The sequence below is a fragment of the Scyliorhinus canicula genome, chromosome 5 (genome assembly GCF_902713615.1).
Source record: "Scyliorhinus canicula chromosome 5, sScyCan1.1, whole genome shotgun sequence".
In the NCBI taxonomy this organism is placed as follows: Eukaryota; Metazoa; Chordata; class Chondrichthyes; order Carcharhiniformes; family Scyliorhinidae; genus Scyliorhinus; species Scyliorhinus canicula.
In genome coordinates this window covers 226801714-226825201 of record NC_052150.1, presented here as the reverse complement: position 1 = coordinate 226825201, position 23488 = coordinate 226801714, and the positions used below count along the sequence as shown (strand labels likewise).

Sequence of the window (23488 nt, the reverse complement as noted above, 5' to 3'; positions counted from 1 at the left end):
TTCTTCCTTTCGGACCCCTCCTGTCCTTGTCCATGAGTATTCTAAAACTTACGGAATTGTGATCGCTATTCCCAAAGTAATCACCGACTGAAACATCAACCACCTGGCTGGGATCATTCCCCAATACCAGGTCCAGTATGGCCCCTTCCCGAGTTGGTCTATTTACATACTGCTCTAAAAAACTCTCCTGGAATCTCCTTACAAACTCTGCTCCATCTACGCCTCCAACACTACACGAATCCCACTCAATGTTGGGGAAGTTAAAATCTCCCATCACGACCACCCTATTGCTCCTACATTTTTCTATAATCTGTCTGCATATTTTTACCTCTACTTCACGCTCGCTTATGGGAGGCCTGTAGTAAAGTCCCAACAATGTTACTGCACCCTTCCTATTTCTTAGCTCTACCCATATTGCCTCAGTGCTCGAATCCTCCATCGTGCCCTCCTTAATCACAGCTGTGATATCATCTCTGACGAGTAATGCCACTCCTCCACCCCTTCTACCTCCCTCTCTATCCCTCCTGAAGCATCTATACCCTGGGATATTCAGTTGCCAGTCCTGCCCTTCCCTCAACCAAGTCTCAGTAATACCAATATTCCCAGGTACTGATCCAAGCCCTAAATTCATCTGCCTTACCTGCTACACTTCTCGCATTAAAACAAATGCACCTCAGACCACCTGTCCCTTTGCGTTCATCATCTCTTCCCTGTCTACTCTTCCCCTTAGTCACAATGAGTGTATTGTCTCGTACCTTACTGGCTTTAGTTGCTGCTTCTTTACTGACCTCTAACTTCCTAATCTGGTTCCCACCCCCCTGCCACATTAGTTTAAAACCTCCCCAACAATGTTAGCAAAAGCACCCCCTAGGACATTGGTTCCAGTCCTGCCCAGGTGTAGACCATCCGGTTTGTAATGGTCCCACCGCCCCCAGAACCGGTTCCAATGTCCCAAAAATCTGAACCCCTCCCTCCTGCACCATCTCTCAAGCCACGTATTCATTCTGACTATTCTTGAATTTCTACTCTGACTGTCTCATGGCACTGGTAGCAATCCTGAGATTACTACCTTTGAGGTCCTACTTTTTAACTTATCTCCTAACTCCCTAAATTCTGATTGTAGGACCTCATCCCTTTTTTTACCTATATCGTTGGTGCCTATATGCACCACGACAACTGGCTGTTCACCCTCCTCCTTCAGTATGTCCTGCAGCCGATCGGAGACATTCCTGACGATCCTTTAAAACATAGATGAGCAGGAATTTCTGCAACCAGAGGGTGGTGAATCTGTGGAACTCTTTGCCGCAGAAGGCTGTGGAGGCCAAATCACTGAGTGTCTTTAAGACAGAGATAGATAGGTTCTTGATCAATAAGTTCTTGATCAGGCGTTATGGGGAGAAGGCAGGAGAATGAGGATGAGAAAATATCAGCCATGATTGAATGGCGGAGCAGACTCGATGGGTCAACTGGCCTAATTCTGCTCCTATATCTTATGGTCTTATGATTTTTACTTCCATTTGGAAAGAAATGGGCTTATTGGCGATAGGCAGCATGGTTTTGTGGAGGGGAAGTCATGTCTCACTAACTTGGTCGGGGTTTTGGAGGAAGTGACGAAGATGATTGTTGAAGGAAGGGGGGTGGAGGTTTTTGCATGGACGGCAGTAAAACTGGTACAAAAGGTGAAGTCACAGAGGATCAGAGGTAAGCTGGCAAGATGGATAATACAGAACTGGCTAGGTCACAGAAAGCAAAGGGTAGCAGTAGAAGGGGCAGCAGGGTAGCATGGTGGTTAGCATAAATGCTTCACAGCTCCAGGGTCCCAGGTTCGATTCCCGGCTGGGTCACTGTCTGTGTGGAGTCTGCACGTCCTCCCCCTGTGTGCGTGGGTTTCCTCCGGGTGCTCCGGTTTCCTCCCACAGTCCAAAGATGTGCGGGTTAGGTGGATTGGCCATGCTAAATTGCCCGTAGTGTCCTAATAAAAGTAAGGTTAGGGGGGGGGGGGTTGTTGAGTTACGGGTATAGGGTGGATACATGGGTTTGAGTAGGGTGTTCATGGCTCGGCACAACATTGAGGGCCGAAGGGCCTGTTCTGTGCTGTACTGTTCTGTGTTCTATGTTCTAAGGGTGTTTTTCTGAATGGAAGATTGTGACAAATGGTGTTCCACAGGGATCTGTGCTGAGGCCTCTGCTGTTTGTAGTACACATAAACGATTTGGAGGAAAATATAGCTGGTCTGATTAGTAACTTTGAGGATGACATAAAGTTGGAGTTGCGGATAATGAAGAGGACGTCAGAGGATACAGCAGGACATAGATAGGTTGGAGACTTGTGCGGAAAAATGGCAGACGGAGTTTAATCTGAACAAATGGGAAGTAATGTATTTTGGAAGATCTAATACAGCTGGAACATATACAGTAAATGGCAGAACTCTCAGGCATATTGACAGGCAGAGAGATCTAGGTGTACAGGTCCACAGTTACTGAAAGGGGCAACACAGGTGGAAAAGATAGTCAAGAAGGCATACGGCATGCTTGCCTTCATTGGCCATGGCATTGAGTATAAAAATTGGCAAATCATGTTGCAGCTGTATAGAACCTTAGTTAGGCCACACTTGGAGTATCGTGTTCAATTCTGGTCGCCACACTACCAGAAGGATGTGGAGGCTTTAGAGAGGGTGCAGAAGAGATTTACCAGGATGTTGCCTGGTATGGAGAGCGGTTGAATAAACTCGGTTTGTTCTCACTGGAACGACGGAGGTTGAGGGATGACCTGATAGAGGTTTACAAAATTACGAGGAGCATAGACAGAGTGAATAGTCAGAGAATTGTTGCCAGGGTGGCAAAGTCAATTACTAGGGGGCATAGGTTTAAGGTGCGGGGAAAGTTTTTTACACAGTTTAGAGGAGATGTACGAGGCAAGTTATTTACACAGAGAGTAGTGGGTGCCTGGAACTCACTGCCGGAGGAGGTGCTGGTAGCAGATACAATAGCGATGTTTACGGGGCATCTTGACGAATAGATGAAAAGGATGGGAATAGAGGGTTACGGACCCCGGAAGTGCAGAAGGATTTAGTTTAGACGGGCATCATGATCGGCGCAGGCTTGGAGGGCTGAAGGGCCTGTTCCTGTGCTGTACTGTTCTTTATTCTTTTGTTCTTTGAAGTGTATATATCATAATCGCAAGTAAATCAGTGTTCTTTCTTTTACTTGGTATGGACTCCCTGTGTCCTTAATAAACCCATTAAATCAGATTCTATTCCGACTTCCAGCTAAATCAGCATTCCCTCACTGTTGCTGGGTCAAAAATCTGGAATTGACATCCTCACAGCATTGCGGGTGTGCCCACACCACATGGACTGCCGCAGTTAAAGATGACGACTCATCACCGCCACGTTCACAAGGGCGATTAGGGGCAGGCCTCACCTGCCAACCTTGCCTGAGGTGCACACATTTCCATGAAAGGGACTTATGTCAGGTTATCTAAAGATGGAGTCTCCCCGTGTCTGCGTAGGTTTCCTCCGGGTGTTCCGGTTTCCTTCCACAAGCCCTGAAAGACGTGCTTGTGGGAGGAATTCTCCCTCTGTGTACCCGAACAAGCGCCCGAGTGTGGCGACTAGGGGATTTTCACAGTAACTTCATTGGTGTTAATGTAAGCCTACTTGTGACACTAAGAAAGAAGACATAAAATGATGAAGGATGTTGTGTAGTACTCTCCCATTGCCAGTATTTATCACTGACAAGAAAACACTTCCAAGCAATTAGAAATCATTCATGATTCAATGGGTTGCCTTGCATCTCTGCCCTGGAAAGGTTATGGGCAGAATTCTCGGCAAGGCCCGACGCCGTTGTGAAACCTGGAGAGGTTCACTACGGCGTCGGAAGCCTCTCCCGGCCCCCTATTCTCCCCTACCCGGGGGGATAGGAGGGCCGTACCGGGAAACTCGGCCGCCGGGCCTGGTCCCTGGCTTCAAGGCCCGGCGCGCCAAGAATGACACCGCGGCGGAGCCTAATGACATCAGCCGCGCATGCGTGGGTTGGACAGCTCAAACCCGCGTATGCGCGGTTGCCGTCTTTCCCCTCAGTCACCCCGCAAGACGTGGCGGCTTGATCTTGCGGGGCGGCGAAGGGGAAAGAGTGCGTCCCCTTGAGACGCCGGCCCGACGATCGGTGGGCACCGACCGTGGGCCCTTCCCCTCCCGAACACGGTCGTGGTGCTCGATCCCCGATCCGCCCCCCCTAGGCCCCACACTTACCTGGCGCGCCATGTTCACGACGGCAGCGACCAGGTGTGGTTGTTGGCGTCGTGAACAGGTCGGGAACAGCAGGCCACTCGGCCCATCCGGGTCGGAGAATCGCGGGCTGCCGTGAAAAACGGCGGCCTGCGTTTCTCCGAGCGGCGTGTCGGAAAACTGGACACGCCATTTTGTGGGGGGTGGGAGAATAGCGGGAGGTGCGGGAGCGGACCTCTCGCTATTCTCCCACCCAGCGTGGTTGCGGAGAATCACGGCCACAGGCTTCAAGTTGAACTCCAGAGATTTGAGCACATAATTCTAAGACTGACCTTCCAATCCTGTATTGCGAGGCTGCTGCACTCTCTAGAGGTGCTACCTTTCATGCTCGGCATTTAATGAAGGTCCTGGCTGCTTTCTCAGGTGTGGAGGTAAAAGAGCAGGAAAGTTTCCCCTAATGTGTTGGTCAACATTTAGTCCTTAAGACAAATTCAGCAAAAGTAGATTATCTGACCGTTATCGCATTATTGTTTATGGGATTTGCGGTGCAAAACGTGGCTGCAATGTTTCCTATGTTACAACAGTCAGTACACAGTACAATGCTGTGAAGCATTTCAGGACATGATGTACCATCAATTGAACGCGAGACGAGTTGCTGGACAAAAGTATGGCTTTGATCAGCTAGATGTTAGCCCTGCGGTCGATTACAGTATAAGGACGACCGCCGGGAATACTGGGTATTTATACCCCACCCTGGAGGAGGGGTTAACTCAGCCTCTCGACCAATCGGGGAGCCGTCACATGACTGGTCTCAACCAACCGGTCGAGAGGCACATGACCGACCAGGGCCAATGGAAAGCTGGTGTTCTGCACCAATGGCAGGCAGCTATGCTAATCATACCACCACAGGACATTAGGGAAAGGAATGACATTGTTGCATTATTGCTGGACCGAGCAATTCAGAGAGCCAATCCCATTACAGCAGGTGGTTGAATCTGAATTCAATAAAAAAAATCTAATGATGACTGTAAGGGTCCGTTCCTGTTTATTTCCTGATTTCCACTTTATTTTATTTTGCCATTATTATTTTTAATCCATGGATGATTAATGGACATGTATCTTTAGGTCTAGCAGCAGAATTAAGAAGTTACAGGACACAGTCCTTCCGACTTGTCGGCCCCAGAGGGCGATGAGTGCCTGGATTAACATAGAACATACAACATGGAACATTACAGCGCAGACAGGCCCTTCAGCCCTCGATGTTGCGCCGACCTGTGAAACCACTCTAAAGCCCATCTACACTATTCCCTTATCGTCCATATGCCTATCCAATGACCATTTGAATGCGTTTAGTTTTGGCGAGTCCACTACTGTTGCAGGCAGGGCATTCCACGCCCTTACTACTCTCTGAATAAAGAATCTACCTCTGACATCTCTCCTATATCTATCTCCCCTCAATTTAAAGCTATGTCCCCTCGTGCTGGACATCACCATCTGAGGAAAAAGGCTCTCAATGTCCACCCTATCTAATCCTCTGATCATCTTGTATGCCTCAATTAAATTACCACTTAAACTTCTTCTCTCTAACGAAAACAGCCTCAAGTCCTTCAGCCTTTCCTCGTAAGATCTTCCCTCCATACGAGGCAACATCCTTATAAATCTCCTCTGTATCCTTTCCAATGCTTCCACATCCTTCCTATAATGCGGCGACCAGAACTGCACGCAATACTCCAAATGCGGCCGCACCAGAGTTTTGTACAACTGCAACATGACCTCATGGCTCCGAAACTCAATTCCTCTACCAATAAAAGCTAACACATCGTACGCCTTCTTAACAACCCTCTCAACCTGGGTGGCAACTTTCTGGGATCTATGGTCATGGACACCGAGATCTCTCTGCTCGTCCACACTACCAAGAATCTTACCATTAGCCCAGTACTCTGTCTTCCTGTTATTCTTTCCAAAATGAATCACCTCACACTTTTCTGCATTAAACTCCATTTGCCACCTGTCAGCCCAGCTCTGCAGCTTATCTATGTCCCTCTGTAACTTGTAACGTCCTTCTGCACTGTCCACAACTCCACCGACTTTAGTGTCATCTGCAAATTTACTCACCCATCCTTCTACGCTCTCCTCCAGGTCATTTATAACAATGACAATCCGCAGCGGCCCCAAAACAGATCCTTGTGGTACACCATTAGTAACTGGACACCAGTCTGAACATTTCCCATCAACCACCACCCTTTGTCTTCCATCAGCTAGCCAATTTCTGATTCAAACTGCTAAATCACCCTGAATCCCATGCCTCCGTATTTTCTGCAATAGCTTACTGTGGGAAGCCTTATCAAACACTTTACTGAAATCCATATACACTACATCAACTACTTTACCCTCATCCACCTGTTTGGTCACCTTCTCAAAGAACTCGATAAAGTTTGTGAGGCACGACCTACCCTTCACAAAACCATGTTGACTATCTCTAATCAAATTATTCCTTTCCAGATGATTATACATCCTATCTCTTATAGACCTTTCCAAGACTTTTCCCACAACAGAATTAAGGCTCACTGGCCTATAGTTACCGGGGTTGTCTCTACTCCCCTTCTTGTACAAGGGGACAACATTTGCTATCCTCCAGTCCTCTGGCACTATTCCTTAGACAAAGATGACTTAAAGATCAAAGCCAAAGGCTCAGCAATCTCCTCCCTAGCTTCCCAGAGAATCCTAGGATAAATCCCATCCGGCCCAAGGGACTTATCTATTTTAACACGTTCCAGAATCCCGAAAACATCCTCCTTATGAACCTCAAGCCCTTCTAGTCTAGTAGCCTGTATCTCAGCATTCTCCTCGACAACTTTGTCTTTTTCCTGTGTGAATACGGATGAAAAATACTCATTTAGCACCTCTCCTATCTCCTCGGACTCCACGCCCAACTTCCCACTGCTGTCCTTGACTGGCCCTAGTCATTCTTTTATTCCTGACATATCTATAGAAAGCTTTCGGGTTATCCTTGATCCGACCTGCCAAAGACTTCTCATGTCCTCTCCTGGCTCTTCTTAGCTCTCTCTTTAGAGCCTTCCTAGCTAACTCGTAACTCTCAAGCACCCTAAGCGCTTGCCATTTCTCTGCCCAATATAAATAAGTTAAGAGCCCGTGGTGTTCAGGGTAAGATCCTGGCATGGATAGAGGATTGGCTGACTGGCAGAAGGCAGAGAGTGGGGATAAAAGGGCTTTTTTCAGGATGGCAGCCGGTGACTAGTGGTGTGCCTCAGGGGTCTGTGCTGGGACCACAACTTTCCACAATATACATTAATGATCTGGAAGAAGGAACTGAAGGCACTGTTGCTAAGTTTGCAGATGATACAAAGATCTGTAGAGGGACAGGTAGTATTGAGGAAGCAGGCGGGGCTGCAGAAGGATTTGGACAGGCTAGGAGAGTGGGCAAAGAAGTGGCAGATGGAATACAAGTTTGAGGTTATGCACTTTGGAAGGAGGATTGGAGGCATGGACTATTTTCTAAATGCAGGCCCAGCAGGAAATCTTCCTTTCAAATCGGGACGACATTTTGTCTGGCAGCCCCGATCTCTCCCCCCACATTTCAGCCCCCAACCTCCACTCCTTATTTCACCCCCTATCCCTCCTCCAAGCACAGGAAAGCCCCACAGGATCACACCTTCGCCATCCCTCCACCTGGTCAGGGTCCCCAAGCCCAGTCACTGGCAGTGCCAACCTGGCACCCCGGCACCGCCGGCCTGGCACCATGTCCGTTCACCAGCCAGCCTGGCAGTGCCCTCATGCTGACAGCGTAAAGGTACCCGGGTGCCAGAGGGAGTGTCAGGGTGCCAGCCTGCCCCGACCCCGGCCACTCTGGGGTCACTGATGGCCTGGTGTGTGGAAGCCAGTACTAAATGGGGCCCTGGTGAGGTCTCTATTAGGACTCCCAACTCTGGAAAGGAACGATTGGAAGGGAAGGAGTTGGGAACTGCAACTCCAATGGGATTCTCCTGCTCACTAAATGCGCAAAACACCAGCTTGTCATCACTAACACACTGTTCTGCCAAAATAGAATGTTCAATGCTTCCTGGAGACATCCACGAACACAAGCACTGGCAAAGGATCGACCGCGACAGAGAAAACATCAGCCTTCAATGGGCAGCACAGTTGCACAGTGATTAGCCCTGTTGCCTCACAGCGCTCGGGACCCGGGCTCAATTCCAGCTTTGGGTGACTGTCTGTATGGAATTTGCACGTTCTTCCTGCGTCTGCGTGGGTTTCCTGCGGGTGCTCCGGTTTCCTCCCACAGTCCAAAAATGGGCAGGTTAGGTGGACTGACCATGCTAAATTTCCCCTTTGTATCCAAAGGTTATGTGGGGTTACGGGGTTAAGCCGAGAGAGTGGGGAAATTGGGCCTAGGTTGGGTGCTCGTTCGGAGGGTCAGTGCAGGCTTGATGGGCCGAATGGCCTCCTTCTGCACGGTAGGAATTCTATGAGACAACACTTCAAAGAAATTCTAAACCATGATCCACTTGTAGATAAGGAAATGTTCAAGGAAATCTCCCAACTCCCCTATAAAGGTGGCCTTGGACTCTAACCAGGCACGGATGAAGTCAAAGCTGCCATTAAACACATGAGAAATGGAAAAGCCTCAGGAGTGGACAGGACGGCACAGTGGTTAGCACTGCCTCCCTTTCCAATCCACTTTCCCCTCTGATGTTGCCTGTGTGTGTGTGTGTGTCGAGTGGGGTGAGTGGGAAGGGCTGTGTGTTTGGAAATGGGTATTAGATAGTCAGTTACATTCTCCGTCAGTTTAATTATAATACTGTACATAAGAAAATGTTACTTGTGTTAAAGTTACAAACCTGGTGGCTGCAGTTCATTGTGGCTCAGCCACGGTCCTTGGGTACTTAAAATAACGTCTAATTTCACTTGTGTTGCGACTCTGGCTCAAGTGGGGCTGGGTTTAACCGCACCCTAGCTCAGAGGGTTGTGATAACAGGGTCACTACCTGAAGTGAAGGACCTCTCCTCATCTCAGTCCTAAATGTCCGACCCCGTACCCTGATACTGTGGTCTCCTGTACTAGACCCTCCAGCCAGAGGAAAATACATTCTTGCATCTAGTGTGTCCAGCCCTGTCAGAATATTATGTAATCAGTGTGGTGAATGAGATTCACACGGTGTTATAAGTTACCAATGTCACTCTGTTCCCATTGTATATATGTACCGATATTGTAAGTGCAGTTGCACCACCTGACCACCAGGGGGAGTAGCTCCGGGAGTACTCGAGAGTTTGTACTGGGCTCCCCCCTTGGCTCCGCCCAGAACTCCTCCCCCTGGAGCTGCTGTATAAAGATCCGTGCCACAGGGCCAGCCGGCCAGTTCACCGAAAGTTCAATGGCTAACAGGCTGGCTCTGTTGTAAGTATATTAAAACCACTATTCTAATCCTACAAGCACGTGTCCGTAGAATTGATGGTTCCATCAATCAGATCCCCTCTCATTCTTCTATATTCCAGTGAATACGGGCCCACTCGACCCAATCTCTTCTGAAAAGACAGTCCTACCATCCCAGGAATCAGCCTGGCCAACCTTTGTTGCACTCTCTCTATGGCAAGTATATCCTTTCTTAACCGGGGCTGTTTAGCACACTGGGCTACATCGCTGGCTTTGAAAGCAGGCCAAGGCAGGCCAGCAGCACGGTTCTATTCCCTTGCCAGCCTCTCCGAACAGGCGCCGGAATGTGGCGACTAGGGGCTTTTCACAGTAACTTCATTGAAGCCTACTCGTGACTTAGATAAGGATAATACTCCAGGTGTGGTCTCACCAAGGCCCTGTACAGCTGCAGTAAGGCATCCTTGCATTCCAAGTTCTCTTGCAATGAAGGCCAGAATACCAGTTGCCTTCCGAACTGCTTGCTGTAGCTGCATGCTTGCTTTCAGTGACTGGTGTACATGGACACCCAGGTCCCTTTGTAGGTCAACATTTTCCAATGTACCACAATTTAAATAATACTCTGCAATTGTTTCTCCGTCCAAAGTGGATGTCTTCGCATTTATCCATGTTATACTGCATCTGCCATGTCTCTGCCCACTCACTCCACAAGACCATAAGACATAGGAGCAGAATTAGGCCACTTGGCCCATCGAGTCTGCTCCACCATTCAATCATGGCTGATATTTTCTCATCCCCATTCTCCTGCCTTTTCCCCATAACCCCTGATCCCCTTATTAATCAAGAACCTATCGATCTCTGTCTTAAAGACACTCAGTGAATTGGCCTCCACAGCCTTCTGCGGCAAAAGGTTCCACAGATTCACCACCCTCTGGCTGCAGAGTTTCAGCCAAAGGTGTAAATGGCAACAAGATCTACATAGTAATGAGGTGATCCAGATCCAGACCCCACACAATAGAAACATTTAAGTATGAATGGATACTTTTGAGTAGACGCCCAGACAGAACGGCACCACTGTATCCAACACACAGAACCATAGGGACAGCCCACCCATTGAGAAACGACCCTCAGATTGGGGGGGTTTGGAAGATATCGATTGGGAAAAGGCCCAATCGATACATGGCAGGTAAAAGGCCCGCCCCAAGGGGGCACGGACCTCTAGGGACTATAAAAGTAGACCCCGCACATGGTTCGGTCTGTTTGGCTTCGGCTCTCTGCTTTGGCTCCGGCTCTGCTTTGCTGATACATCGCATCCTGACTCCAGTTCCATCACCAGCCGTTGAGCCATCAGCCATCGAACTGTAAGTGCCAATACAACGATCGCTACGTGATCCAGACCTTGCTAGATCCTGACAACTTTAAGTACCTGAGAGTTGCAGACCAAGAACGGGACGAAGGCCTTGTCCCCTGACCTTGCCTGTTCCTGTCTAGATAAGTATTTTAGTTGTTTAGTATTAGAAGTAAGTTAGTCTCTTTAGCGTATGCATGTGTATTTATTATATTTGTCATAATAAATATCAATCGTTTGGACTTACTAATCGGTGTACAGATTTATTACTTTGAACCTGACCTTGATATACTTGTGAGGTGTCTAAATATGGCACCTGGCGACTCCTGAGCATAATTACATACACAGAGCCATAGTAGTGTTAAGCACACGGCCTTTAAAAGGAGGCGTGTTAATACACTCCAGTAAAACGAGCAACAGGTTCCCTTGTCCAAATCATTGATATCACTGTGAATAGCTGGGGCTCAAGTACTAAGACCATAAGACCATAAGACATAGGAGCGGAAGTAAGGCCATTCGGCCCATCGAGTCCACTCCACCATTCAATCATGGTTGATTTCAACTCCATTTACCCGCTCTCTCCCCATAGCCCTTAATTCCTCGAGAAATCAAGAATTTATCAATTTCTGTCTTAAAGACACTCAATGTCCCGGCCTCCACCGCCCTCTGTGGCAATGAATTCCACAGACCTACCACTCTCTGGCTGAAGAAATTTCTCCTCATCTCTGTTCTAAAGTGACTCCCTTTTATTCTAAGGCTGTGCCCCCGCGTCCTAGTCTCCCCTGCTAATGGAAACAACTTCCCTACGTCCATCCTATCCAAGCCATTCATTATCTTGTACGTTTCTATTAGATCTCCCCTCAACCTCCTAAACTCCAATGAATATAATCCCACGATCCTCAGACGTTCATCGTATGTTAGGCCTACCATTCCTGGGATCATCCATGTGAATCTCCGCTGGACCCGCTCCAGTGCCAGTATGTCCTTCCTGAGGTATGGGGCCCAAAATTGCTCACAGTATTCTAAATGGGGCCTAACTAGTGCTTTATAAAGCCTCAGAAGTACATCCCTGCTTTTATATTCCAAGCCTCTTGAGATAAATGACAACATTACATTTGCTTTCTTAATTACGGACTCAACCTGCAAGTTTACCTTTAGAGAATCCTGGACTAGGACTCCCAAGTCCCTTTGCACTTTAGCATTATGAATTTTGTCACCGTTTAGAAAATAGTCCATGCCTCTATTCTTTTTTCCAAAGTGCAAGACCTCGCACTTGCCCACGTTGAATTTCATCAGCCACTTCTTGGACCATTCTCCTAAACTGTCTAAATCTTTCTGCAGCCTCCCCACCTCCTCAATACTACCTGCCCCTCCACCTATCTTTGTATCATCGGCAAACTTGGCCAGAATGCCCCCAGTCCTGTCATCTAGATCGTTAATATATAAAGAGAACAGCTGTGGCCCCAACACTGAACCCTGCGGGACACCACTTGTCACCGGTTGCCATTCCGAAAAAGAACCTTTTATCCCAACTCTCTGCCTTCTGTCTGACAGCCAATCGTCAATCCATGTTAGTACCTTGCCTCGAATACCATGGGCCCTTATTTTACTCAGCAGTCTCCCGTGAGGCACCTTGTCAAAGGCCTTTTGGAAGTCAAGATAGATAACATCCATTGGCTCTCCTTGGTCTAACCTATTTGTTATCTCTTCAAAGAACTCTAACAGGTTTGTCAGGCACGACCTCCCCTTACTAAATCCATGCTGACTTGTCCTAATCCGACCCTGCACTTCCAAGAATTTAGAAATCTCATCCTTAACGATGGATTCTAGAATTTTGCCAACAACCGAGGTTAGGCTAATTGGCCTATAATTTTCCATCTTTTTTCTTGTTCCCTTCTTGAACAGGGGGGTTACAACAGCGATTTTCCAATCCTCTGGGACTTTCCCTGATTCCAGTGACTTTTGAAAGATCATAACTAACGCCTCCACTATTTCTTCAGCTATCTCCTTTAGAACTCTAGGATGTAGTCCATCTGGGCCCGGAGATTTATCAATTTTCAGACCTTTTAGTTTCTCTAGCACCTTCTCCTTTGTGATGGCAACCATATTCAACTCTGCCCCCTGACTTTCCTGAATTGTTGGGATATTACTCATGTCTTCTACTGTGAAGACTGACGCAAAGTAATTATTAAGTTCCTCAGCTATTTCCTTGTCTCCCATCACTAGATTACCAGCGTCATTTTGGAGCGGCCCAATGTCTACTTTTGCCTCCCGTTTGTTTTTAATGTATTTAAAGAAACTTTTACTATCATTCCTAATGTTACTGGCTAGCCTACCTTCATATTTGATCCTCTCCTTCCTTATTTCTCTCTTTGTTATCCTCTGTTTGTTTTTGTAGCCTTCCCAATCTTCTGACTTCCCACTACTCTTTGCCACATTATAGGCTCTCTCTTTTGCCTTGATGCATTCCCTGACTTCCTTTGTCAGCCATGGCTGCCTAATCCTCCCTCTGATAACCTTTCTTTTCTTTGGGATGAACCTCTGCACTGTGTCCTCAATTACTCCCAGAAACTCCTGCCATTGCTGTTCTACTGTCTTTCCCACTAGGCTCTGCTTCCAGTCGATTTTCGTCAGTTCCTCCCTCATGCGCCTGTAATTACCTTTATTTAACTGTAAAATCTTTACATCTGATTCTACCTTCTTTCTTTCAAATTGCAGACTGAATTCTACCATATTATGATCACTGCTTCCTAAGTGTTCCCTTACTTTAAGGTCTTTTATCAATTCTGGCTCATTACATAACACTAAGTCCAGAATAGCCTGTTCCCTCGTGGGCTCCATCACAAGCTGTTCCAAAAAGCCATCCTGTAAACATTCAATGAATTCCCTTTCTTTGGGTCCACTGGCAACATTATTTACCCAGTCCACCTGCATATTGAAGTCCCCCATGATCACTGTGACCTTGCCTTTCTGACATGCCCTTTCTATTTCGTGGTGCATTTTGTGCCCCTGGTCCTGACCACTGTCAGGAGGCCTGTACATAACTCCCATTATGGTTTTTTTGCAACCACGTCTCTGTGATGCCTACCACATCATACCTGCCAGTCACAATCTGGGCCACAAGCTCATCTACCTTGTTCCGTACACTGCGGGCATTTAAATATAGCACCTTTAATTCCCTATTGACTGTCCCTTTTTGTTTTCTTAGTGTGGTGGACCTTGGTTTACTGAGCCTTTCCATACACTGTGTCATATTTTGTGAGATGGGGACTATCGTAACCTCTCCTGAGCTCTGTCTTTTCGTGATTTTTTGTAATCCTAAGCAGCTACGCTTCCCACTGATTCCTTCACCTCTTGGTTCCCTGACTTTCCCTTCCCCCCCAATCTCTAGTTTAAAGTCCTATTGACCACCCTATTTACTCTTTTCGCCAGAACACTGGTCCCAGCTCGGTTCAGGTGGAGACCATCCCAACGGTATAGGTCCCCCCTGTCCCAAAACTGATGCCAGTGTCCCATGAAAAGGAACCCCTCTTTCCCACACCACTCTTTCAGCCACGTGTTAACTTCCCTTATTCTTGCCTCCCTATGCCAATTTGCACGTGGCTCGGGCAGTAATCCGGAGATTATGACCCTTGAGGACTTGTTTTTTAATTTGAATCCTAACTCTTTATAATCTCTAAACAGGTCCTCTTTCCTAGACTTGCCTAAGTTGTTGGTACCGACATGGACCACAACAACTGGATCCTCCCCCTCCCTCTCCAATATCCTTTCAAGCCGGTCAGAGATGTCCCGCACCCTAGCACCGGGCAGGCAACATACCATGCGGGACCCTCGATCCTGCTCACAAAGGATACTATCTATCCCTCTGATAATAGAATCCCCTACAACTACAACTTGCCTATTTACTTCCTCCCCTTGAATGGCCTGCTGAACCATGGTGCCTTGGTCAGCTGACTCATCCTTCCTGCAGCCCTGTTCGCCATCCACACAGGGAGCAAGTGCCTCGTACCTGTTGGACAGGGTCAAGGGCTGAGGCTCCTGAGTTCCTGACTGCTGGTTCCCTTTACCTGCCTGACTTGCAGTCACACCCTGCTGTCCCTGGCCACTGGCAGGATTTAAACTATTTACTCTGACAGGTGTGACTGCCTCCTGAAACAATGTGTCCAGGTAAGCCTCCCCCTCCCGGATGTGCCTCAGTGTGTGAAGCTCAGACTCCAGCTCATCAACTCTGAGCCGGAGTTCTTCGAGCAGCCAACACTTACTGCAGATGTGGTCGCTGCAGCTCGCAATGGGATCTGCCAGCTCCCACATCAAGCAGCTTAAGCTTAAGTACTGATCCCTGGTGGGAAAATTCCTGATGGTGGGGGGGGGGGGGGGGGTTCAGAAATAGGGGCCATGGTTTGAGGAAAAGGGGTAAACCTTTTAGTATTGAGGCGAGGACAGATTTCGTCACCCAGAGAGTGGTGAATCTGTGGAATTTGCTACCACAGAAAGTAGTTGAGCAGTTTCAAGAAGGAATTAGATAGAGCTCTTGGTGCTATACGGTAGCATAGTGGATAGCACAATTGCTTCACAGCTCCAGGGTTCCAAGTTCGATTCCGTCTTGGGTCACTGTCTGTGCGGAGTTCTCCCCGTGTCTGCGTGGGTTTCCTCCGGGTGCTCCGGTTTCCTCCCACAGTCCAAAGACGTGCAGGTTAGGTGGATTGGCCGTGATAAATTGCCCTTAGTTTCCAAATTTGCCCTTCGTGTTGGGTGGGGTTACTTGGTAATGGAGATAGGGTGGATGTGTGGGCTTGGGTCGGGTGCTCTTTCCAAGAGCCAGTGCAGACTCGATGGGCAGAATGGCCTCCTTCTGCACTGTAAATTCTATGAATCAAGGGATATGAGTGGGATATTGAACTTGATGATCAGCCATGGTCATAATGAATGGCGGAGCAGGCTTGAAGGGCCGAATGGCCTCCTTTACTTCTCGTTTCTATGTATGTTTCTATGTATTTTGCCAACTGCAGGTGCGAGACTTTGTGCCAAGGAGCCACACCACTCCGACGCCGGGCCGCTGATTCTCCAGCATCGCTTCTCTGGCGCCCGTGGGGTCGCCGCCACGCTGGTTAGGGGCCGTTGAAAGTGCCCCCCCCAGCCATTCTCCGCGACCTCGTCGAGCCGAGTGCCCGCCGAGTTTGGCCGAGCCCCGCTGGCGTAGGTTACATAGGGTCCTACACGCCGGGACCTCAGAGCTCTGACTGCAGGGGGCTGTCCTGGTGAGGGGGGTGGGGGGGGTATTCGACTCCGGGGGTGTGGCCTCCACGGCGGCCTAGCCCACAATCAGGGCCTACCGATCGGCGGGTTCTACCATATTGCCCAGAGGCCGGCGCGGAGACGGGAACCCATGCGCATGCGCGGACTCGCGCCTGCCGTGGCGCGCCGGCCTTCGAGCGCCGGAGCAGCAGACACCACTCAGGCGCCGTACGAGCTCCCTCGGAAGCGGTGAATACCTGGGCCTGGAGGCCCGTTGACGCCGGAGTGGCTCCCGCCGCTTTTGACGCCGGCGTCAGATCATGGCCGCGGGGTCGGGGAATCCTGGCCACTGATTTATGGATTTCTTTTTTCGAAAGAGTATCAGGAATCCTCGGGGTTAAGTTGAAGATGTGCCCGATGATGGCCTTCTTTGGAGTTTCAGACTTGCTGGAGCTGCAGGAGGGGAAGAAGAAGGCAGATCTTTTGACCTTCGTCTCTCTACTAGCTTGGAGGCGAGTCTTGCTCGGGTAGAGGTATCCCCGACGCTGTTTAAAGCTTCAGCTTGGTTAGGGGACTTGGTGGATTTTCTGGTGGATTCAGTATACTATGAGATGATTGTTGGATGGGTTTACTCAAGGTGGAGGCTGTTGATTATCTTTTTTAAGGAGCTGGTTACCGTCGGTTTTGGCGGGGGGGGGGGGTTAGCTCAGATGGGTTTTCTTTGCTGGGGGGGGGGATTAGGAGGAGTTAGACTTGGTACTGGGCTGGATTAGGTTGGATGGGGGTGGTATTGCGCATATTTTGTTTCTCATGATATTTAATGGCCTCGTCACGATGAGACTGTTCGAATTTGCCCTGCGTATTGTATATTTTAATTGTGTCAATTATGTAGAACAAATGTGATTACAATACCGTACGTCATTGCATTCTATGTGCATGCTCTGACATGTAAACTCATTTGGGATGTGGTCATTGCTGGTGTGACCACCAGCATTTGGTTTCCGATCCTTAATTACCCCCCCGAGTTGAGCATTGTGTTAGGTTTGGAGTCACATGTAGGCCATACTAGGTAAGGACGATAGATCTCCTTCCCTAAAGGCCATTTTACAACAACTTTTATGTTTACAAAAATTGATGACAGTCACCATACTTAGAGCCGTTTTATTTTCCAGATTTATTGTGTAATTTAAATTCCATTCGCTGATATGGTGGGATTTGAATCCAAGCCCCAGGAGAATTAAATTGGGCCACAAGATTATAGCCCAGGGGGTTCGCAACGATCGTTTGTTGTTCATAATCATTTCTGTCTGAGGTAGTTCATGATGTTCCAGACATTCCTAGTTCCATACAGCATAATCAAAGACCCCTCCCACCCGGCTTAGTCACTCTTCCAACTTCTTCCATCGGGCAGGAGATACAGAAGTCTGAGAACACGCACGAACAGACTGAAAAACAGCTTCTTCCCCACTGTTACCGGACTCCTGAATTACCCTCTTATGGACTGACCTCATTAACACTACACCCTGTATGCTTCACCCGATGCCTGTGCTTATGTAGTTATATTATGTACCTTGTGTTGCCCTATTATGTATTTTCTTTTATTCCCTTTACTTCCCATGTACTTAATTCACCTGAGGAAGGAGCAGTGCTCCGAAAGCTAGTGTTTGAAACAAACCTGTTGGACTTTAACCTGGTGTTGTTAGACTTCTTACTGTGCCCACCCCAGTCCAACGCCGGCATCTCCACATCATGTACTTAATGATCTGTTGAGCTGCTCGCAGGAAATACTTTGCACTGTACCTCGGTACACGTGACAATAAACAAATCCAATCCAATCCAAATCCCACTTGCTGCCATCTATGGTATTCATAGAACATAGAACATAGAACGATACAGCGCAGTACAGGCCCTTCGGCCCACGATGTTGCACCGACATAGGAAGTCAAAAACTGTTATTATCTTCCAATGTCTTGTACAAAAGTCTAGTCATCCCACACATTTTCTTGAATGATTTATTATCCACCTATTTTATTTATCTCTTTTCATCAACAGTTAATGCGGTAACGTCTTCAGTACTCTAGTTCTGACCTTGTACTTTTCAACGAATGCAGAATGAGCCTTTAATATGTGGCTCCATATTATATATTAAGAAAAGCTTACTATGATGATTCTACCTCACCACCACCTTCTCAAGGGTAATTATTCATGAACAAGAGTCCACATCCTATTAAAGCATTAAAAAAGCCTGCCATACCGATACCTTCATGCACTTCAACAGGTAATACGAGATAATGAAAGAAATGCTTTTACTAAAAGACACTGATTATAAATACAGCACAATTGTTTTCCTCTGCATTGCTTACCTGAGACAGATACTGTTGTGCGCAAGGTTGCTGGAGCCTGTGTAGTGGCTGCTGGGGCCTGCGTAGTGGCTGCTGGGGCCTGCGTGGTGGCTGCTGGGGCCTGCGTAGTGGCTGCTGGGGCCTGCGTAGTGGCTGCTGGGGCCTGTGTAGTAGCTGCTGGGGCCTGCGTGGTGGCTGCTGGGGCCTGCGTGGTGGCTGCTGGGGCCTGCGTGGTGGCTGCTGGGGCCTGCGTGGTGGCTGCTGGGGCCTGCGTGGTGGCTGCTGGGGCCTGCGTGGTGGCTGCTGGGGCCTGCGTGGTGGCTGCTGGGGCCTGCGTGGTGGCTGCTGGGGCCTGCGTGGTGGCTGCTGGGGCCTGCGTGGTGGCTGCTGGGGCCTGTGAGGTGGTTTCCGTTGGAGTCTGCAGTACTTCTGTTGTGCTCCTTGGTGGTAAGGTAGTTGATGGACGGACACACCATATTCGCGTTATATCGAAGATCAAGTTATTCTGGCAGGTACTGTAGATTGTTATATTCCCCAAGCATTGGTAGAAACTGGCAACATCATTTGGATCCTCATATACTCCAACTTCTTTGCCACTGCAAAACGTCTCGAGTGGTGCACAGGAGCCTACAAAAAAAACTCAATATCAGCAACACAGAAGTAAGGCATTAAAAAAAAAATCACCATTATTTCCCACTCTTTAACCATTGACACATCACCTCCCATTCCCAGACTGACAGGTGAAGGAAAAGCCCTCGACGCCTCAGCTGCACCTTCCCTCACATCCTACACCAATCAGATTCCTTAGCATAACATTCCCATAATCCCAATGCCTCAATGATCTCCCTGATAAAAAATGCCCAATAGCAATAAGCAGACATGATAGTGACTTTTAAGGGGCGTCTTGACAAATACATGAATAGGATGGGAATAGAGGGATACGGACCCCGGAAGGGGAGGGGGATTTAGTTGAGACAGACAGCATGGTCAGCGCAGACTTGGAGGGCCGAATGGCCTGTTCCTGTGCTGTAATTTTCTTGGTTCAAACAATGGAGAGCTTGCAGATCAAGGTTTACAGTAACTGTCCTGCCAAACTTAATGGCCGTTTGAATGGCCCACTGCATTTTACTGCCTTGGCCTGCAACAACAAGGCTGTAACATTCCACCCATAGAATCAATCAGCACTATAGGATAGCATCATGTGACTCCCAAAGAGCTATTCCCCTGTTAGGGCGGCACAGTAGCACAGTGGTTAGCACTGTTGCTTCACCACACCAGGAACCCGGGTTCCATTCCCGGCTTGGGTCACTTCTGTGTGGAGTCTGCACGTTCTCCCAATGTCTGTGTGGGTTTCCTTCCACAAGTCCCAAAAGACGTGCTTATTTGGTGAATTGGACATTCTGAATTCTCCCTCTGTGTACCCGAACAGGCGCCGGAATGTGGCGACTAGGGGCTTTTCACAGTAACTTCACTGCAGGGTTAATGTAAGCCTACTTGTGACACGAAGAAAGATCATGGTCGGGATTCTCCGACCCCTCCGCTGGGTCAGAGGATTGCCGGGGACGGGGACGGGGGGTGGGGGACGTGAAACACGTCCCCGCCGGCTGCCGAATTCTCCGGCGCCGGGGTTTTGGTGTGGGCGGGACTCGCGGCGAGCTGGTTGCCGGCCGCTGGCAGTTGCCCCCCCCCCCCGGCAATTCTCCGGCCCGCGATGGGTCGAGTGGCCGCCCGTTATTGGCGGGTCCCGCCAGCGTAAATCACAACAGGTCCTTACCGCCGGGACTTGGTTCCACGTGCGGCCTGCAGAGCCCTTGGGGGCAAACTGGCCCCGGGGGGGGTGCCCCATGGTGGCCTGCCCCGTGATCGGGGCCCACCAATCCGTGGGTGGGCCTGTGCCGTGGGGGCAGTCTTTCCCTCCGTTTTGGCCACTGTCAACCTCCGCCATGGCCAGTGTGGAGAAGAACCCCCCTGCGCATGCGCTTGATGAGCCATCAATCGAAGGCGAGACGAGTTGCTGTACAAAAGTTAGACTTTAATCAGCTAGAAGTTAGCCCTGCGGTCGACTGCAGTAAATGGATGCCCGCCGGGCGTTCTGACTATTTATACCTCGGTATGGAGGCGTGGTTAACTCAGCCTCTCGACCAATCGGAGAGCCGTCACATGACTGGTCTCAACCAATTGGTCGAGAGGCACATGACCGACCAGGGCCAATGGTAAGCCGGTGTTCTGCACCAATGGCAGACAGCTATGCAAATCATACCACCACAACGCTGAACATAGAACATTACAGCGCAGTACCTCACCAGCCTCCCCGGACAGGCGCCGGAATGTGGCGACTAGGGGCTTTTCACAGTAACTTCATTGAAGCCTGCTCGTGACAATAAGCGATTTTCATTTCATTTCATTTCAGTACAGGCCCTTCGGCCCTCGATGTTGCGCTGACCTGTGAAACCCCTCTAAAGCCCATCTACACTATTCCCTTATCGTTCATCTGCCTATCCAATGACCATTTGAATGAGTTTAGTGTTGGCGAGTCCACTACTGTTGCAGGCAGGGCATTCCACGCCCTTACTACTCTCTGAGTAAAGACCTACCTCTGACATCTGTCCTATATCTATCTCCCCTCAATTTGAAGCTATGTCCACTCGTGCTAGACATCACCATCCAAGGAAAAGGGCTCTCAATGTCCACCCTATCTAATCCTCTGATCATCTTGTATGCCTCAATTAAGTCACCTCTTAACCTTCTCTCTGACAAAAACAGCCTTAAGTCCCTCAGCCTTTCCTCATAAGATCTTCCCTCCATACCAGGCAGCATCCTGGTAAATCTTCTTCGCACCCTTTCCAAAGCTTCCACATCCTTCCTATAATGTGGCGACCAGAACCTGCACACAATACTCCAAATGCGGCCGCTGGGATGACACCAGCACACGCTGGCACTCCCGTGCATCCGCTAACACGCGCAGGCCGGCGGAGGCCCTTCCGCGCCGGCCTAGCCCCCGAAGGTGCGGAGGATTCCACACCTTTAGGGCGGCCTGACGCCGGAGTGGCCCCGCCCCGCCTGGTTCGCGGAGAAACCCGCCCCTTATTCTGACGATGCAGATCATAACATCTCACTGAATTAAATTGTACTCATTTCCCCTGGCATTTTCTGTCAGAATTATGTCTCCCCACAGTGCAGAAGGAGGCCATTCGGCCCAACGAGTCTGCACCGAACCCCTTTAAGAGAGCAGCCTACCTAGGCCCATGCTCCTACCCTAGCCCCATGACCCCACCTAATCTACACTTTGACACCAAGGGGCAATTGATCACGACCAGACTTTACTCATGACTGCAGGGTCATGGAGGATAGGTGCGCAAAATGTGCGGGAGGACCAGCGAACCATGTCCACATGTTCTGGGCAGGTCCAGAGCTGAGGGGATTTTGGCAGCCGTTTGCTAACGGTTTGCTCATGACCAGACCTCACCATGACGTTACTCAGAGAGTAATAAGGGCATGGAATGCCCTGCCTATAACAGTAACAGACTTGCCAACACTAAGGGCATTTAAATGGTCATTGGATAGACATATGGATGATAAGGGAATAGTGTGGATGGGCTTTAGAGGGGTTTCACAGGTCGGCGCAACATCGAGGGCCGAAGGGCCTGTTCTGCGCTGGAATGTTCTATGTTCTATGACCAATCCACCTAACCTTCACACTGGGAGAAAACCGACTCAGACATGGGGAGAGTGTGCAGACTCCGCCCAGACAGTGACCCAAGGCCAGAATTAAACCCCGGTCCTTGGCGTGTGAGGCAGCAGTGCCAACCACTGTGCCACTGTGCCGCTCCTCCTCTTCCACATCCAGCTCAGTTAGCTGGACAGCTGCTTCGCGATGCGGAGGGACACCAACAGCCTGGGTTCAATTCCCGTACCGACTGAAGTCATTCAGGAAGGCCCCACCTTCTTAATCCTGCCCCTCGCCTGAGGCGACCCTCAGGTTAAACCACCACCAGTCAGTTCTCCCCCCCCCCCTCAAAGGGGAAAGGAGCCTACCGTCCTCTGGGGCTATGGTGACATTTACATATGTTCATAATCCATGAGTTTCACATTTTTCACAATAAACTCAGGATGTACATTTAATAGAGGTTTAAAAAAATTAAAACATCTTAGAACATAGAACATAGAACGATACAGCGCAGTACAGGCCCTTCGGCCCTCGATGTTGCACCGACATGGAAAAAACTAAAGGCCATCTAACCTACACTATGCCCTTATCATCCATATGCTTATCCAATAAACTTTTAAATGCCCTCAATGTTGGCGAGTTCACTACTGTTGCAGGTAGGGCATTCCACGGCCTCACCACTCTTTGCGTAAAAAACCCACCTCTGACCTCTGTCCTATATCTATTACCCCTCAATTTAAGGCTATGTCCCCTCGTGCTAGCCACCTCCATCCGCGGGAGAAGGCTCTCGCTGTCCACCCTATCTAACCCTCTGATCATTTTGTATGCCTCTATTAAGTAACCTCTTAACCTTCTTCTCTCTAACGAAAACAACCTGAAGTCCATCAGCCTTTCCTCATAAGATTTTCCCTCCATACCAGGCAACATCCTGGTAAATCTCCTCTGCACCCGTTCCAAAGCTTCCACGTCCTTCCTATAATGAGGCGACCAGAACTGTACGCAATACTCCAAACAGGGGTCACTTGTCATGTCATGATCTCACAGGTGCAAGTAAAAGATCCCATGGCACCATTCCGAAGACTAACAGGGCAGGTCTGCCAAGTGCCCTGGCCAATATTTATTCCTCAACTGCCAACAATAAAATAGATTATCTTGTCATTGTCCCACTGCTATTTGTGGGAACTAGCCGTGTGGAAATGGATTGCATGTTTCCTGCATTACAATAGTGACAAAACTTCAAAAAAACACTTAACTGGCTTAAAACTCATTTGGTCAGAAAT

The 23488-nt window shown here is 49.0% G+C and overlaps 1 protein-coding gene across 1 annotated transcript in view; it reads right to left on the bottom strand.

The window, feature by feature from the left end:
• LOC119965712 (mucin-2-like) overlaps positions 1–23488 on the bottom strand; it is a 79313-nt gene that overhangs the window by 45901 nt on the left and 9924 nt on the right. The window contains exon 3 of the mRNA XM_038796473.1: positions 18563–19168. Within this exon, the coding sequence (XP_038652401.1) occupies positions 18563–19168 (606 nt within the window). The remainder of the gene's footprint in view (positions 1–18562; positions 19169–23488) is intronic.